The sequence below is a fragment of the Harpegnathos saltator genome, unplaced genomic scaffold (assembly GCF_003227715.2).
Source record: "Harpegnathos saltator strain DR-91 unplaced genomic scaffold, Hsal_v8.6 scaffold779, whole genome shotgun sequence".
NCBI lineage: Eukaryota > Metazoa > Arthropoda > Insecta > Hymenoptera > Formicidae > Harpegnathos > Harpegnathos saltator.
In genome coordinates, this window is record NW_020230625.1 from 2,220 (window position 1) to 20,584 (window position 18,365).

General features: G+C 41.3%; 1 protein-coding gene across 1 annotated transcript in view; it reads left to right on the forward strand.

The window, feature by feature from the left end:
* The first annotated feature begins 13,959 nt into the window (after positions 1–13,959).
* The window catches only part of ImpE1 (Ecdysone-inducible gene E1), a 54,206-nt gene continuing 49,800 nt past the window's right edge, over positions 13,960–18,365 (forward strand). Inside the window, exon 1 of the mRNA XM_011154546.3 lies at positions 13,960–14,259. Coding sequence (XP_011152848.1) covers positions 14,206–14,259 — 54 coding nt within the window. The 5' untranslated portion in view covers positions 13,960–14,205. The remainder of the gene's footprint in view (positions 14,260–18,365) is intronic.

Consider the following 18,365-nt stretch of genomic DNA (forward strand, 5'->3'; position numbering starts at 1 on the left):
AATAAAAAAAATGTTTCAGACAAAAGTTGTTCAAATTAATTGGTAGAAAAAATTGATAGAAAATGATATAATAAAAAATGGGGGTTTCTGTTTAAAAAAAATAAGTTGATCTTGACCTGACCTTGGTAACGCTTTGGCAACGCTCAAAGTCAAACTGATAAGATCAGTAAATACATCGTTTTGGACCTTATAACTTTTGTCTAAAACACTTTTCTGTAAAACTTATATCTTTCGAGATTTTTAAGGGTTCCCATACTTTTTCCTCACCCTGTATATAGCGATAAATGTATTTATAACGGCCAACCGTTGGCCAACTAATTTGTGCCGTTCGGGACGGTCTCTCACAACATCTGCGATAGCCTATGAAACAGCTGAAAATTATTTGCGATTTTCCCATAATATTAAAGAAATCTACTGAAATTAGAAAAAGATAAACAAAGATACAACATTGTTGGAGCCGTTACGCACACTCTCAACAATGGGCGAATCAACAGAAAGATGAACGTATACGAGTCAACGGATAAGACACGCTCGTGGGAAGTTTAATGTAAATAGTTATAAAAAGCAGCGAGCGCAGCATTAATAATCGGCGAGATAATTAAACCCGCGAGAATAATGAGACGTGGAGGGATAACATTAACGTCATTATACCACATCCCGCTGATACTCGCACGGATAACGCAGCATATAAACCGAATGTTTCGCCGAGAAAAGATAAATGAAGCCAGATATCGAATTGTGTTTATCGTGTTGCTCCGCCTGCGTTCTGATCGCCCGGTTGCATGCGCTGATTATAATTACACTTGTCCGAAATTATCGACATAAAAGAACCTTTCTTAAAAATTCCCAATGTACTTTGATTAAGAGAAACAAGTCGCGAGAATGCGAAAGATCCAGCTTCGGCGATCGCGCCGGTCGACGATCGCAGAGACGAGAAATTCACGATCCTGTGAGTTGCCTTTTCATTAATGATTATAGAGATACAACGTTTGCGCGAATTAATGACTGATCATTTTTCAGGGTTTCGATGATCACTCGAAACTTCGTTTCTTCTTCGCGAGGTTCAATAGCACCGGATGCGAAGGATAAAGCAAATGATGACAATGACGAAGACGACGTCGACGAGGCAATAGAGGAAGGATGATAAAGTCGAATGAGAATATCGGCGTGAGGGAAAGAGAGAGAGAGAGAGAGAGAGAGAGAGAGAGAGAGAGAGAGAGAGAGGTAAGTAGAGACCTAAAAAGAAAGCGCCGTATAGGTTGTTAGAATATCCGAGTACACACTGGCGCTGTTATTCAATTATTTGCGATTCTTTCCTCACCTGCGTCCTCACCGACGTCTTCGGCGGTCCGCACGATGATGGCCGGATTATCCGATTCGAATGAAACAGCGCCTCGGGTGCATTTAATAAAATAAAATACCTTAGCGCCGCGCAGTGTTGGCGCAGTCTGTGAAGTGTTGGCACGACATTCTTTAAATTAAAAAAGAAAACAATGATAGTTCTAGTAGCACTTTTCATAGAGTTTCCTAGAGTTCCTGATAGAAAATAAAAAGAGTTCCGCATTTTTAATATTAATAATACATTTTTAATAAAAAATAACAAATGAAAAATTGTCGTGCAAACTTCGCGAATCTAGCACGACACTTCCTCCTCTAATCTATAAGAAATCAATAAATGTCACTGCTTTTAACAATAGTTACCATTAGTTCTAATCGAGTTCCATCTCTGTGTTAAAATAATAAAAATTTCAATAATTATGTTATTTACATAAACAACGTATATTGTACCTAGCGCGACGCTCGGAGAAAAAGTATCGTGCTGATCATTCCTAGCGCATTTTTCGATTGTATATGGACAGTTCTACATCAGTTCTAAGAACTACGATCATTTTTAGGTAAAATTCCAGTGGCTACATATTTTTAAATAATTTTTTAATTTTCGGATTTAGCACGATAACCAAATCATAATTAACCAAAACAGTGGAGGATACAAGTATACAATTTTGAAAACTTTCGATTTCAAGGTTGATTCCCTATAATATATTTTCTTGCTCCGTCGAGACGAGAAAAAATGACTATCAAATCAGTCTCGAAAGAATTTTACATAAAAATGATCATGGTTGTTAGAACTCATGTAGAACTGTCGATATACAGGGTGTCCCATTTTAATGTCCCACCCCAAATAACTTTTTTATTTTTGATTGTAGAAAACAATGTTTCAGACAAAAGTTGTATGGTTTTGAGGAAGGCATAAGATGATGCCATTAGTTTGACATTGAATAGTTGCTTGAAGGTCACATGAAGATCATCTTCAATTTCTTAAATAGAACTACCTACTTTTCATTACATATTCTTCTAGCTTATATCGAGAGCTTTCCAACACCCTTAATAATTAAGTACCTTTTCGTTAAGTACTTTTTAAGTTATGAGGCAAGATCGAAAGCACGATCCGACCGATCAAAGCAAAATCGAAAACATTATCATTTTTAGCCTAAAATTCAGAAAATCAATTTCTTGGATTTTTGAACTTTCGGTCCAATTTCGACTATGACAACCATGTGTCGACCCGAAGTATACCCCATTACCCAAGTATACCCATTACTCAAGTATACCCCATATGCACGTTAAACAGCATCGATATTTTCTTGGTGAATGTAATATTTTGAGCATTGTTACGAAATTTTTTAGTAGTCCTGTTTGGCTGATTATTATGGCTGATTATCCGCCAAACGAAATAGTCGACATGATTCGTATTTTGGGTGAGGCTGGAAATAATTATAGTGCAACAGAAAAGCTGTATGCTCAAAAGTATCCTAACAGACGTCATCCATGTAAAAAGACAACATAAGAAAACTCACCGAGAGGACACAGCAGGGCAATTTAAAAAGGATACGACAAAAATCTGAGTCAAGTGAGACAAATTCATTGGTTGTCTTGTGTGTCGCTGTATTTGCAACAATATTTTCTTGGTCTCAAGAAAATATTGTTGCAATAGCACCCTGACTTTCGTTAATTTGATGATTTTGAAATTTTCAAAAGTCAATAAGTTAACAAAAGTTAAGGAACTATTGTAACAATATGTTCTTGAGACCAAATAGAGTAAAAAAGTCTAGTATCATTTTTTCTTCCGACAAATGGTTAGCGAGATATCATAAGTTAAGTATTGAAAAAGTCATCAAGATTTCCTTAAATATCTGAAAATATATTAAGTAAATAAGAAAATGTTTCAGAAAAGTTGTTCAAATTAGTTGGTAGAAAAAGATGATATAATAAAAAATGGGTTTCTGTTTAAAAAACATATGTTGACCTTGGCCTGACCTTGGCAACGCCAATCAAAGTCAAACTAATAAAATCAGTAAATGCATCGTTTTGAGCCTTATAACTTTTGTCTAAAACACTTTTCTGTAAAACTTATATCTTTCGAGATTTTTAAGAATTTCCATATTTTTTATTCACCTTATATAATTTCTTTATTATTCAGATAGCTTTCATCAAAATTAGTAACTTTTACTTAAAATATATCTTTCGTTATTCTGTTGTTGAAGAGTTCTGGAAAAGAATTCAAGATAATTTATTGAATACATTTAGACATATATTCTAAGTTATCATACATGTGTTCAAACCTACTTACATTTTTACAAACATGTCTGACACAGAAAGTAATTTCTTAGAAGATATCAACACATTAAAAAGTATTTAGAAGTCGATAAAGTACTGAGAACCTATTTATTTCTCTAGCTAATTTGATGAAACATAAAGTTGTTGATATTGCCTTCTCTATACCGGATATAAGAGACTTACTATGTTTACACGTCCGGCATAGAGAAGAGCTCTAAGAGACTTTTAAACGTATTAATGCATGTTCAATGTGGATCTTGTAAGAAATTACCTTCTCCATATCGGATGTAAAAAAAACTTGGCAGGTTTGAAATAACTTAGTATATGTGTCTAATCATATCCAGTAAACTTTTTTCTCAACTTGAATTCTTGCCTATAACTCTTCAACACAATACAGAATAAAAAGAAATACTTTTTAAACAAAAGACACTGAGATTGATGAGAACTATTCGGATGATAAAGAAATCATACCCTGTTCCATTGAAAAAAAATGAGAGTCCCTCAAAAAGCTGCTTTTAAAAATTTTTTATAATATATATAAATAGCTATATACGTATATATGTATAATATAAATAATATAAATATTTTATAATATAAAATAAATATAATTTTTATGATATAATTTTTTTATAATCTAAATAAATATAAATTTTATAATATAATTAAATGGAACGCCAAATAATCAATAATAAATAATAATAATAATAATAAACAAGCAAATTGCCATCGTGCCGCGCGATTTGCGAGTGCACGCGCTTAGAGAGAGTTTGTTTCGTTAATCGTAGATAGAAAGAGCTCCTCGGTGCGTACGGTAATAGGCGGTAAAAGCCATGTGAGTGCAACGATGAAAAATATTTGATCCTGGGCGATCATCGTTGACGCACCGCCGTTCGTTCATTCGTTTTTTCGTTCAGTGCAACGCGCTATAAACGCGTAACGCGTTACATCGTACTTTCATGAATGTTTCATCGATGCGATGTGTATAACTGTATATCCCTCTCTCTCTCTCTCTCTCTCTCTCTCTCTCTCTCTCTCTCTCTCTCTCTCTCTCTCTCTCTCTCTCTCTCTATTTCTGTCGGTGCTTCTCGCCGCGTCGCGCTACACTTAGTGGAATTTACGATTTGTCACGGCGCCGTATTTCACGGCCGCGACTTTTCGTAAGAACACTTTATTATCCCGTCCTTTGCCTCATCGCGCCTTCGCACTTTCCCGTTACGGAATGACGCGTCGCGCGTTCGCGTGGAATTTTCGACGGCGACGGCGATGGCGGAACGACGCGGCGCAACGGCGCGCCCGTTCCGCGCTTCGAGCGATGCGCACGGGATGTTGTCGCGGATCAACGGTAACAGGCGGTGGCACACTGTGGACCAACAGCGTCGGTCACAAGTTTGCACAAAAAGTCGCGGGAAAGTCGAGAGAAGAACCTACGACGAAATGAACGACCGGCGCGAAGCGACCGCTGGAAAGTGACGAATAGCGTTTCACCGGGCGATACAAATTTCGACGCTGATACTTTTTGCAGAGGCTCGAATTTCACGGAGATAAATTTCCCAAAAATGAAAAAAAAAGTTTAATCCTCTAGCGTTCGACGGCCGCTGATTTATCGCGTATCGCGACGAACGCGAACTCGGAAGCCGCAAGTAATTTCGAGCGCGTTCGGCATTGACGCGCGGATGGACGAGCGTCGCGGGAGGCCGGAAAAATGCACGGAGGGGAGGGAGAAATCCAAGGCCGTTAAGTCGTTTGCGAGGATGTCGCGGAGGATGCAAGAAACGGTAGCGTCTTGGCTCACCGTCGATTCCAGGACGACACCTGCTCGGCAGACGGCGAAGCCGTGGCGAAGGGGAGCGGGGCGCGCGGAATAGCCGCGCACGGCCGCCGAGAAGAAACTCTTCGAGATCGTTCTTCAAGATCTTTCCTGTCTCGCCGCCACACCCCGGGAATTTCTTTCTTCCTTGTTTCTTCTATTCGGCGCTGTGGAAAACGGTCCTTCGACCGCGAACGGCGTGGGATGAGAGCGAGCAGCAAGCATCGCTCCATGAAACCTTAGCGAGAGAAAAATTGAGTCGAGTGAAGGAAAAATTGGAAAGTCGGTCGACAATTTTCCGGCAGCAACGAACAGTGCTTGTAGCTTCATAACTCTAAGTGGTAATAATAGCACACGATGAGTGTGACCGCCCGAGTAGAAAAATTAGTTAGGCTCTGGTATATGGGCCTAATTATTTTTCCCTAACATTAACCGCGCCCTAGTAAGGATAGAAAGACAAAGACCCTACAATATATGTAACTAATAGTTTAACGGGTCCTTATAAGGCAATATTATATCGTAAAATCTAAGACATCCGTAGAAGATCCTTCTAAGACCATTCTCAGTTTTCCTTATCAAAGACTTATTTATTAAATCAAAGCACTCCTAATAAATCCTAAGGCCCTCATCAGTTTTCCTTATCAAAGCCTTCTCTCGTAAAATCTAAGGTATTCCTAAAAGATCCATTCGGAGGCTGATGTGGTAATAATGAGACATCCCTTTTTAAGGCATCCTACTTTCAGCCTTATCGGGGCCATATGCTTCATGAGGATAGCCCTAACAATTTTTTGCTCGGGCGGTTGAGAAAAACGTCACTATCTAATTCGGCGTTCCTTCGAGAGAGTTAATCTGAGATAAACGAATTCAACATTGTTCGATGCCCTCGAAGTTCCCTTGGGTCTCCTCGTAATCTAAAAGACGTTCCTATTGTTGTCCGCGGCGATATTCCGCGCTTCTTACCTCTCTCTGTCCCTCTCTCTCTCTCTCTCTACTTGCAATTCATATCACTGTCCGGTAATTGACTCCAAGACGAAATGACACGGTGGAGGCTCGTTGGCTGCGCCACACACAGCGAGGGCGACGCGAGAGGACCGAGTCTGAAATCAAAACGTAATGGGCTGAACGGTACAGCCGCATTAAAACCGTGAGCGGAGAAAAATATTTCCCATTAGCGCTCATTGGAAGTGCGGCCCGCGGCTGCGTGATATACAGCCGCGGGCCTCCGTAATGCGTGCAACGTGCGTGCCGCAGCGTCCGATGGCAACCAGTACTACTACGGCGAGCGAGTAAGGAGTGCGTGTCTTCGGCCCGCAAAGTCATCTAACCACGAAGTCGCGCTCGCGCCGCCGGAGTAACTCCGCGGCTCGGAACCGCTCGGGCCAGCCGGCTTGCCGGCTGGCCGGCGCGGAGAATAACATTTGTTTGAAATCGTAACGGTGTTTACAGGTATGTAGAAGGCCGCAAACCGCAGAGAGCGCGCGAGAGGCTGCGTTGCTGTCTGTCAAGCCTGTTATTACCCACATTGATGATCGACCGCGGATTAGCCTGATTTCGGCACGTCAGCCGAGACAAACGTGTGTCGCGGATCAAGAGAAAGAGAGCCGGAAAGTTGTTAGCGTTCTCGTGCGAAAATCGATTCTTATTATTATTATTGTTATTATTATTGTTGTTGTTATTATTATTGTTGCTATTGTTGTTGTTATTGTTATTGTTGTTCTTGGTAATATTGTTATTGTTGTTACTATTATTATTACCATTACCATTACCATTACTATTACTATTACTATTATTATTAGTATTAGTATTATTATTGTTATTGTTGTTGTTATTGTTGTTATTGTAAAACTCCCGTTTAGGAGAAGCAGCTGCAATGGCATTGATCTTGACATGTGTTGTCAAGGGCATCATTCTCATATACATACAATACATACAAATCAATACATACAAATCAATACATACAAAAGGCTTTAGCCGTCGCTCGTCATTTGTTAAAAAGTTATTAACAATAGAAGTTTCATTAACGGAACGTAATTTTTTGACACAGTGCACAACACCTAAAACTTGCAGGAGGTTACTTTGGAACATAATATATATATAAGCGGGGAGGACTAATGAATATGGCAACTAATAAAACTAATAAAATTTATTTTTAATTGCGGTATAATTAGAAAGTCTTTAAAAGAACCAGATAGAGCGCGCTTACTAAAACAATACTAAATTATGACAATTTTATTACACGCTTCAGATCTTATTAATTTTATATAGAAGAAAACTTGATTTTGTACATCTAAAGCATCCTCTTTTAAAAGATTTTTCTAAGGCCAGATTAGTTTTCCATGTTAAAGCGTTATTTCGTAAAATCTAAAGCATCCCTAAAAGATTCTTTTAAGGTTCCTATCAGTTTTTTCTATCAGAGCTTTTTTTATTAAATCTAACTTGCAGGAGGTTACTTTGGAACACAATATATATATAAGCGGGGAGAGCGGAGCCCCTCCCCGCTTATATGTACTATTTAACATTTTTTAATGTACATTCGAGATATAATGTATGTTCGAGATGTATTATACTGAATATACAAACAACATTTGTTTTATTTATAAACATTATTAAGTAAAAAGTAAACAATAAAGATTTAATTGCCAAACCTTGCGTAGGGCCCTTAGGAAAAATGACTTTAAATTCTCAAATTAACTTAAAAGTGCTTATAGTTAACTGTAAGTAATTTATAGTTAACTATAAGTAACTTTAGGTAACTATAAGTAACTTTAAGTTAATTTAAACATCTTAAAGTAATTTTTCCTAAGTAGGGCCTTTGCTAATCTTCTCAGAATCTATGATTTTAGTATATGGTAGATTTATCAATTTAAAAATTTAAAAAGGCAAAAGATTTAAGTTCCAAAACTTTTTTTTTGTGCATATAAACGAACGTAATTATAATTTTTTGAAAATAACGAGCAAACTATATCCTTCACAATAGGATATTTATAATAAACTTCTGTATAATTACATTTATATATAATAAATTATAATTATTTTTCAAACTTCTTTCATTTATTTATAACTTTGTAATAAATAATGACCGCTATTTGAAACTTTTAGCATGTTACTCAGAAGGATGTCCTTGACAACATATATGAAGTATGAAGCTCAACGTGATTGAAGCTGGGTCTCTTATTCGGAATATTTACTTTTTCGGTAAACTTCTTTTCTTGATAATTTTTTAACAAACGACGAGCGACGGCTAAAACCTTTTACACGTTGCTTAGAATGATATCCATGACAACATATATCAAGACCAGTGCCATTACAGCTGCCTCCCCTAAACAAGAATTTTACCATTATTATTATTCTCGCGTATCAAGATTTTTAGCTCGAAGCTCGTCGGGGAGAACAGAGCGAACGAGTTTGCGCGTGCATTTTCGCGCTTCTCTCCGACGAAGAGAGGCAAGCGATTCGACGCACGCGGATGAGCGAATTAAGAAGGATTCCCTCGCTCGAGAGAAATTCGTCCGACGAGGAGATTCGCGCCGAAGAGCCGACGCAATCGTCTCCCCCGACGCTCGTTCGGCGTGTTCGACGTTCGTGTAATTTTCTTTTTCCGACGTCCACGGAAGAAGGCGATTCCTCTTTCCCGGTCGGATCATTGCGCATAGCCTTGAGTGCACACGAGCGCGATTGTTAGCCTCATCGAGACGAGCCGGCGGGTAGGAATCCGGTGACCGGCACCGACGCTTAGGGCCGCTAAAAATGGCCTCTTTAGAGGTGTGTTTGCGCACAGGTGAATGATGGCGGGGGCTGGCGAGTAACCGCTTATTTATTCGCCATAATGAATTAGGTGCTCGGTACGTTCCCCCCGCGGTAACGATTACCGGCCATCGTCCCGGAACGGTCAACGATCACGGACGTCGACGGATACGCCTCGGCTCTCCCTCTCTTTCTCTCTCTCTCTCTCTCTCTCTCTCTCTCTCTCTCTCTCTCTTTATCTCTCTCTCTGTCACTCTCCTATTACCTGAGGATTCGTTGACAAGATCGATTGCGATCCGCCACGAAGGTAACCGAGCGTACCGTCGAGATCCACGCAGGATTTATGTCTTGACGAGACCGCCGTGACATTCTTTTTTTTTTGCCCTGTCACGATTTATCGGTTAATTTTTGCACGGAGGCGTACTTCCGCGGCCATTTCGCGGCTCTCTTCTTGGCGCGCGGCGCCAGCTTTAAGCGCCAAGTCGATTCCCCATTTGCATTCCGACGCAGTCCGACGCGTCATTTCATCTACGCAAAACGCGACGTTCCTCTGTGCTGCCTTTGTCTCACCTTGCCGCGGCAAAAAACAACGCGTTTCTGCCGCCAGTTCGCCGGGCATTTCGCCGTTCTTCCGGTTCTGGGTCGATTTTCTTACGAGTCGCCTGGGGCGCCGCGATTATCGGGACGGATTAACAGCCACCGGTTCTCCGAGCGCAACGGGAACGAGCGCCGGGCGGTCGCGAAGTGCGACTTTTGAGACGCAACATACGAATCCGCTTGTCCGTTATAAATATTAGGTCATTAAGTACGAAATGTCCGATTTTGAAACAAAAAGTTTGGTTTATTATACGTAGGCTGCTGGAAAAGTTTCTGCAAATCTAGTACTTGCAGTGGCGCCACCGTTCTGTTACTATCATACCCGTAAAATTAAACGTTTCTAACCTATAATTCAGTTGATAGTTTGTACCTAATCAGCTAGTTTCATTTGCACAGTATTTTAAAAGAAGTTATTTCGTGAAAAAGTGGAAATTTCACGGGTGAAAATTTGTAAACAAAAGTGAAAATTTTCGGGCAATTATTTTTTACGATTATAAATGTAGTCTACCTCCGAAACAATGCATCGATCGACTTCATTTGGTTTTTGGGGATGAAGCACCATCCAATAGGACTGATTTACAATTGGTTTACCGAATTCCAGCGTGAACACACCTTTCTTAGTGACGAGTTTCGTGAAAGTCGTCCATCCACGTCTGTTGTTGCCACTAATATTGATGCTGTGCGTGAAATGATTGAGCGAGATCAGCATGTGACATATCGCGAGATTCAGGCATCCTTGGGCATTGACATGAAAGCAATACAGACGATTTTACATGATCGTACGGGAACTTTGCAGTCGTTGGATCCCACACAATTTGACCGAAGCTCAAAAACAGGCTCGTGTGAAATGATGCAAAGAAATGCTGAAGAAATTCAACCAAAGTTGGTCAAATTTGATCTACAACATCGTTAGTGGAGACGAAATGCGAATCTATTCGTACGAGCCTGAAAGTAAACAACAATCCACTGTTTGGGTGTTTCAAAATGAGCGGAAACCAAGAAAAATTGTTCGTTCACGCAGTGCTGCCAAGCAAATGATTGCTTACTTCTTCGGTTATACCGGACATGTGGCAACTGTGGCTTTAGAGGATTGAAGGATTATAAATGCTGATTGGTATACAATTTGTTCACCAGAAGTCATCAATGAATTGCATAGAACAAACCGAAATCGTCGCATCATTCTTCATCATGACAACGCCAACTGTCACTCAGCACGTCAAATGATTTGACCCTTGATTTTTTATCCAGTAAAAATGTCGAATTGATGACTCATTGTCCGTATTCACTTGATTTATCACTTAATGACTTCTTCTTGTTCTGAAACATCAAATATAAGATGCGTAATGAGCGATTTATGTCGCCTGAAACAGCTGTTGAAACATTCCGAACACTAGTTTCTAAGGTTACAGCCTCAGAGTGGAAAAAATGCTTCGAAAATTGGTTCGAGCGCATGCAAAAGTATATCGATCTTAAAGGCGAATACTTTGTAAAATAATAAAGCCATTTACCGAATCTTACATGTTTTTTTTCATATCGTTTGCAGAAACTTTTCCAGCAGCCTACGTATCTCAAACTAGAAATAGTACAATTAATCCAAATATGCGCCTAAACTATCGGCATAGTTCTGCCATCTTAACGGTAGCTTATTTATGCCAGTAGCAAAGAAAGTTGAAGAGCGGGTGACGATGTAATTACAGAAGACGTTCTCCACAGCTTGTTGAGAATTAAATATTTTTCCTTGCAAAAAGTGGTCCAGTGCCTGGAAGAAGTGGTAGTCAGTTGGTGCAAGGTCTGGTGAATATGGCGGGTGACAAAGAATTTCCAGGTCCAGCAGCCTATAGTTTGAGTAACGTTGTTTGTGCAACATGTGGTTAAACATTGTCTTGCAAGAGGATTAGCCTGTCTCTATTGATCAATCTCGGCTGCTTAATCGCAAGCATCTTCATCATTTCGTCCAGTTGGTTATAGTAGACATCCGCTGTAATCGATTGACCAGATTTCATGAAGCTGTAGTGGATAATATCAGCACTGGATCACCAAACAAACACCAGTAGCTTTCTTTTGTGAACATTCGGTTTCGGACTGTGTTTCGGCACTTCATCTACACTGCTCAAAACAGTTATGGCATAGATAATTTATTGCCAAAAATTGACCAACTTTGACTGGCGATTATTTCACGGGAAATTATTGTAGACTAATGATTTTTTTTCAAAATAAAGCTTGAAGTCTCTACTTCAAGAATGTATCTCCATTTCTTGCATGCGATGCACCCCTATCCCTGTAACCCCTGACATCTGAGGGCATGTTTGGTATACTGAAAACTGCAAATTGCAATATTTGACGGATGCACCGACGTGGACAATTTTTTTTCGGGGACGCCGTTTACATCGTCATAAAGTTCAAATCTTCCCCTTAAATTTGGAAAAAAAATGGAGTCGCTACAATTTTTTTTTCGCAAAGTTACAGCTCTTCAAAAATATCGTACGGAGCCGTGGAGAATACGGAGAGAGTTTGTTTGCTGATGCTGTGAATGTTGGCTGTGGTCAAAATACGAGCCAGGGGCTGAAAAACAAATGCGCGCGTGCTTGTGTACGTATGTCAACAAACACTTTTGCCGTTGCTCCACTACGATTTCCGATCATTTAATCCGCCGGCCGGTACTTGGTCCGAAGGTCAAAAACAACGATATTTTTGAAGGGCTGTAACTTTGCAAGAAAAATTGTAGTTACTCCATTTTCTTTTTCAAATTGAAGAGGAAGATTTGAACTTTATGACGATGTAAACGGCATCCCCGAAAAAAAATCGTCCACGTCCGTGCATCCCGTCAAATATTGCAATTTGCAGTTTTCAGTATACCAAACATGCCCTCAGATGTCAGGGGTTACAGGGATAGGGGTGCATCGCACGCAAGAAATGGAGATACATTCTTAAAGTGGAGACTTCAAGCTTCATTTTGAAAAAAAATCATTAGTCTACAATAATTTTTTGCGAAGTAACCGCCACTCAAAGTTGGCCAATTCTCGGCGATAAATTATCTATGCCATAATTCTTTTGAGCAGTGTGTATCCAACCAATGTGCCGAACACTTGCAATTGTCGAAAAGAATCCGTTGTTCATCACATGTAACAATACGACGTAAAAATGCTTCACTTTTACGTCGTGATAGTAAAGAAAGACAAGTTTCCAGACGATCTCTCTTCTGCTCTGCTTTAATTCATGCGGAACCCATCTATTCAGCTTCTTTACCTTGTCGATTTGTTTCAAGTGACCCAATTGTTGGAATAGTAACATTAAACCTTGCTGCTAATGCACGCTTAGTTTGAGATTATTCGCTTCCACTACAACTTTCAACTCATCATTATCCATCTTGATCTCGGGTCGCCCATGTTGTTCATTTTCAAGATCGCCAGAACGAAACTTCTCAAACCATCGACGTACTGTGCATTCATTAGTGCACATCTTCACCAAATACTTCGTTGATATTTCGAGTTGTCTGCGCTACATTGGTTCCACGACGGAACTCATATTCGAAAATAACACGAATTTTTAGCTTATCCATGGTTACACAAAAATTGCTGTAACAAGGATAATTCGAAGGATAATCACAAACCAAAACATGCGTTCAAAAGAGTGATGATGTACCTTCACAACAACAAAAAAACCATGAACTGTAAAGGTGAAATGTCAGAGATATTGACTGTTGAACATAGTACTTAAAAAAATCGGGCATTCCGCATTTAATGACGTAATAAAAAGAAGAAACTTGCGGGAATACAGTGACCGCGTGCGCTCGTCCGACGGCGATAGGCGAAAGCCCACGAAAATCGCATCTCGCACAGAGAACGCTCTTCTCAGCCGAAACTTATCATCCGGAAAGTTCATATCCCGCTCGTTATTTTCCCAATCGTCAATCGACGATTTCAATCATCCCGACCGAATATTCATCACACCGCGCGACCACAGAATCGCGCTCACGGCCGGGCCGCGAAGGGAACGGCGACGCGAGGAGGAAGAAATAGAAGCAGAAGCAGAAGCAGAAGAGGAAACGCGGAGGAAGCTCCGCGAAGAAGCCCGAGAGAGCGTGGCGAGGAGGTGGGAGCGCGGGCCCCGTCGCGCGGCCGCTTTTCCGTTGCTTCAGCTGCCGCCGAAAGCGCCGAGCCGCCGGGGGTCCGTTCAGTCTTCCCTCAGTCATCCTCACGCACGCGTACACGCACCACGCAGTGTGGAGGCTGCCTCTTGTTTATATCCTCTCGCCGGAGGACCGCGTCAGCATCTCGCACCCTCGCGTCCGTCGTTGCGCGCTCCACGAGTTCACGTCGTCGTCATCGGCGATCATCCGCGAGCGACTCGCGCGGGCGCGATCCCCCGGTTCGTCTTCGCGATCCGATTCCCGACTCGACTCGACACGGAGGAGCCTCGTGCCCAGCAAAGCGGAAATAATGCGCGGAAGTCGTGGGACGGTCCTCGTCCTGTGCACGATGATGAATTGCCTGGTGAGTTGGAGCCGCTGTCGCGGCCTCGCTTCCGTGGGAGATGCCGTCCTTTCGATTTTCGGCCGCTCTTCGACGCGTAGTTCTCGTCGTCGTCGTCGTCATTGTCAGGTCGTTCCCCTCGCGACGAACGAGAGGAATGAGGCATCGGAGCGCAGCGTCGAAGCCCTCGTCCGGACACGCGGTGGGCGCGACTCGCTCAACCTGCGATTATTTGTAACACGGCCGTATCACTCTCTCTCTCTCTCTCTCTCTCTCTCTCTCTCTCTCTCTCTCTCTCTCGCTCGCGCGCGCGCGCGTAACGCGACACTGTAATCTAGACGTCCGTGATCTCCCACGTCGGGACGGGACAAGATGCTTAATGCATCGGCTGGAACGGAGCAATTAACGTCGTCGGACAGACGCGTTACGGTGTGACGAGCTGAACTCAAATTAATAGCCAGCGCGGAAATGTCGAAGGGGGAAAAGCGATCGCCTTTATTCGCCTTATCTCGTCTCGGAAAATCCTCGGTTTCCATGATGTTCGCTAACATTTCTGTGGTAATACAGTTTTCATGATGATAACAATTTCCAGTCTCAGGGGTGAAATAAAATTGAAAGGGACACGTCGGACAAGGGAAAGACACTCATCTCTCTCTTCTCTGAACCCGTCTCTCTCTCTCTCTCTCTCTCTCTCTCTCTCTCTCTCTCTCTCTCTCTCTCTCTCACACTCTCACACACACACACACACACACACATGGGTCTCGTCGGTGCCTGTCCGTCGATCCTCCTTTCGGTTTTCCGCGCGACGCAAAGTTCCCCCCTCGCCCCGCCCGGCTGAGGAAGCCGCTCATAATGATCGGCAGTTTAAACGACGCGTCATTATCATTCTCAGGCACACGAAGACGCGTGGGAAAATGCGGACATGCCGAAGCGTTATAAGCGGGAAACGATCCTTATTATTAAATCCCCCACGTAACGAATACGCGGCTAGAAGTCCCTGTTTCGCGCTAACGGTAAGCCCGCCACCCTTTTGCGGAGGCAAGGTCACCTTCCGGCAGCCGCGAATCAGAATTCCGTCGGTGTCAAAGCGGTCACTGCGCTACGTACGTCCGTTGTTGGCTCAAAGGCAAGGTTGCCAGATGCGAAATGACTATTTCCGGGACATTTTTTACGCAACGCACAATGGGACGTTTGTAGCAAAAAGTTGGCCGAAATTATTTTTTGACGAATTTCGGTTTAAAACGTGCTACTAATTATATATATTACATCATTATAAAGATTTCGTATAAGTTTTTCATGAAATAAAGTGCAAATATGTATGTAAAAATATTTTAATAATTAAGAAAGCATAATATTGCACATCAATAAGTATTCAACTAGACAAACTCCAAATTTCTTCATCTAATCAGTGTATTCCATCCTCAGAATCAACATCAGTTTCGTCTATTGAAATATTTCCTCTTCTTGGTGCGGGATCAGTGAGAAGAAACATATTCAATGTTTTCTTTAAAAATGATTTAGATTTCTTTCTTGGTACGGGTCTCATATTTATTAGTAACAGGTCAGAACTTAGTAGAAGTCTGTTGATTATGTCCATACTACAAGAGGAAACAAAAAAAAAAGAAACAAAAGGAAACTTGTCTAAATAACCTTTGGGCAAAACCTAATTTACGTTTAGGGAAACAAAAGTGATCACTAAAACTACATTCGCGATTTTCCGCGGCTAATTCTTTCTGATATTTTATCCGGAGAGATTACTCTTTCATTTCATCCAAGAAACATAATAGGGATACACCCTGAAATCAAGCTAAATCCTTCGAGTTTGACATCGAGAACGCAACAAGATACATTATTGAATGCTATTTTTAAAATCATATATCTGCGTGAATAACAATTCAATTGCAATAAATATAGTCTAAAACGTTTCTTCATACCTGTTTCTCGAAACAATCCATTACGAAAAATTTCGTGCTGCCACTTCTAAGAACCTTAAAATTCTGATCGAAGATCGTATATGTTATAAAGAATTGAGAGTTGGTGTGTGCAATACGAATAATGTCCAAATTCTGACTAACCAAACCACTTCGTGTTATCGCGGATGAACAAAATCATAACGACCCATTTTTCCGCAGATATTCTATCTAGGACAGTCACTTATGTAGAGCAGGAATGATTTTTAAAAAATTCACTTTTGGTCAGCTTTTCAGGCCAAACGTTCCACTGTGCGACAGTTGAAAGATAGGTTGTTGGAGAATTTTAGTTAAATTTGAGAGATGGAGGGGTAAAAGGTGCCGCTGTGCACTCGCAACAAACAAATGCGTGAATTAGGTATCAGCGTAGAGAAGTTTGGACATAAACCGTGCGATTGTGTTTTTTCGCTACGTAAATGGCTTAGTTGACATCAATTTTCTCAGGTAGCACGTCGAAAAATTCGATCCTATAAGTCGCCTTCTCTGGTATCTAGAGTTCTAACCTCTCTGGTATCGGTTAGAAACATGAATGTTATGATTATGATTTTGTGGAAGTTCTCATTTATTGGGACAGAAGACTTAAATTCCTAAGACACGGGACAAGCTTAACCCTTTCACTGCTGAATTAACTTCCCTTGAGAAAATTATTAAAATATTTGGTAGTCCTACATTTTTTGGATCGCTGATTACGAATCTAAAGTCAAATTTACAAAATTCAAAATAGCGGACTCAATATGACAATCATGATGTGACAAAATTAATGAAAATTCCAATTATTATTGAATAATGACCAGGTCGTCAATAAGAACATATGATTCTAGACGATGGAACTCGATCGAGCTGGAAAAAATTTATGTGGGAAAATGTACAATACTGCATATTTATACTTACTAGAGATTAAACATTTATATTTGAGTAAAATAATATTGATAGTATGGATAAGATGGAGATACAGAATGAAAGAACTAGGAAAATAGAGCTAAAAAGTGCAAAAAGATCAAATTTCGGCCGCTTTTGTAGAAATATTTGTTTATAAAAAAAATCTAACCTGCAAAATAATATTGAAAAAAAATATATGTTTTTGTACAACATCAGAAAAATGTTTGGTGAAAATTTCAGATCTCTACATTCAATACTCTCCGAGAAATCGATTTTTCCCTAGAAAAGGCATTTTTTTCAACTTTGATTTGTTATAAATAATCACAAATGAATAATTGAGTATAAAAACCTATTCGAGTATGTTGAACAATTATGCAGTTATCTGGAAAACTCAAGCGCCCGATTAGTTCTTCAAAATTATGTGATTTACAACACAAAATTGATTTAAGAAAAGGTGGGAAGTATATACTTCCCACTAATAGTGAAAGGGTTAAGAATCCCGGGACACTCCGGGAAATCCCGGCAACCCTATACGGGGAGAACCAATTCGGCCGCCATACACACACACATACACACACACACATGGGAGGAAAGAACGACACGCGAGATTTCCCGTTGCCTGGAGCGGGGTCGCGCGCGTTTTGTCGCCGAGACGCGAGGCGCCCGACAAAGGGACTCGCGCGATGATACCGTAATTCACGGACCAACAGCGCGACTCTATCGCGGCACACTCGTGGCCATTGATACGCGCGATACTTTACAACGGTCATTAAAGGCGGCCGGTCATTAAAAACGTCGAGAGCACCCGACTCGGCTGCGGTTACAAAGATCGAACGAACGAGCGCGAGCGCGCGTGTTGAGGTAAAATATTTACTTCTCACGTCGGAGCGTGGACCCAAGTAGCGATAATCCCAAGGGGCACCGGAATGCATTCCTCTTTAATACGCATTCACATATTCAGCAGTCACGACATTCAACGGCAGGCCGGCGCGTCGGAGTCCAACGACCCGCCTCTGTCGCTTGAAAATTATCGCGATTCCGCGCGCGTACGTGGATGTCATTGGCAGCGCGTTGATGAAATCGACGAGAGTCACCTCGCGCTACCGGAAGACGAGCTCGGACCGGGCCCGGGTCCTAACTGCGGAATTGCACGCCTGAGTGTTCGGCGACCTGAGGCTTCCTCGGCGAAGGAAGGTCTGTCCTCCGAGTAGGGGTGCCGGATGGCCGGGATTTCCCAGGATGTCCCGGAATTCTTAAGCTTATCCCGTGTCCAAGAAT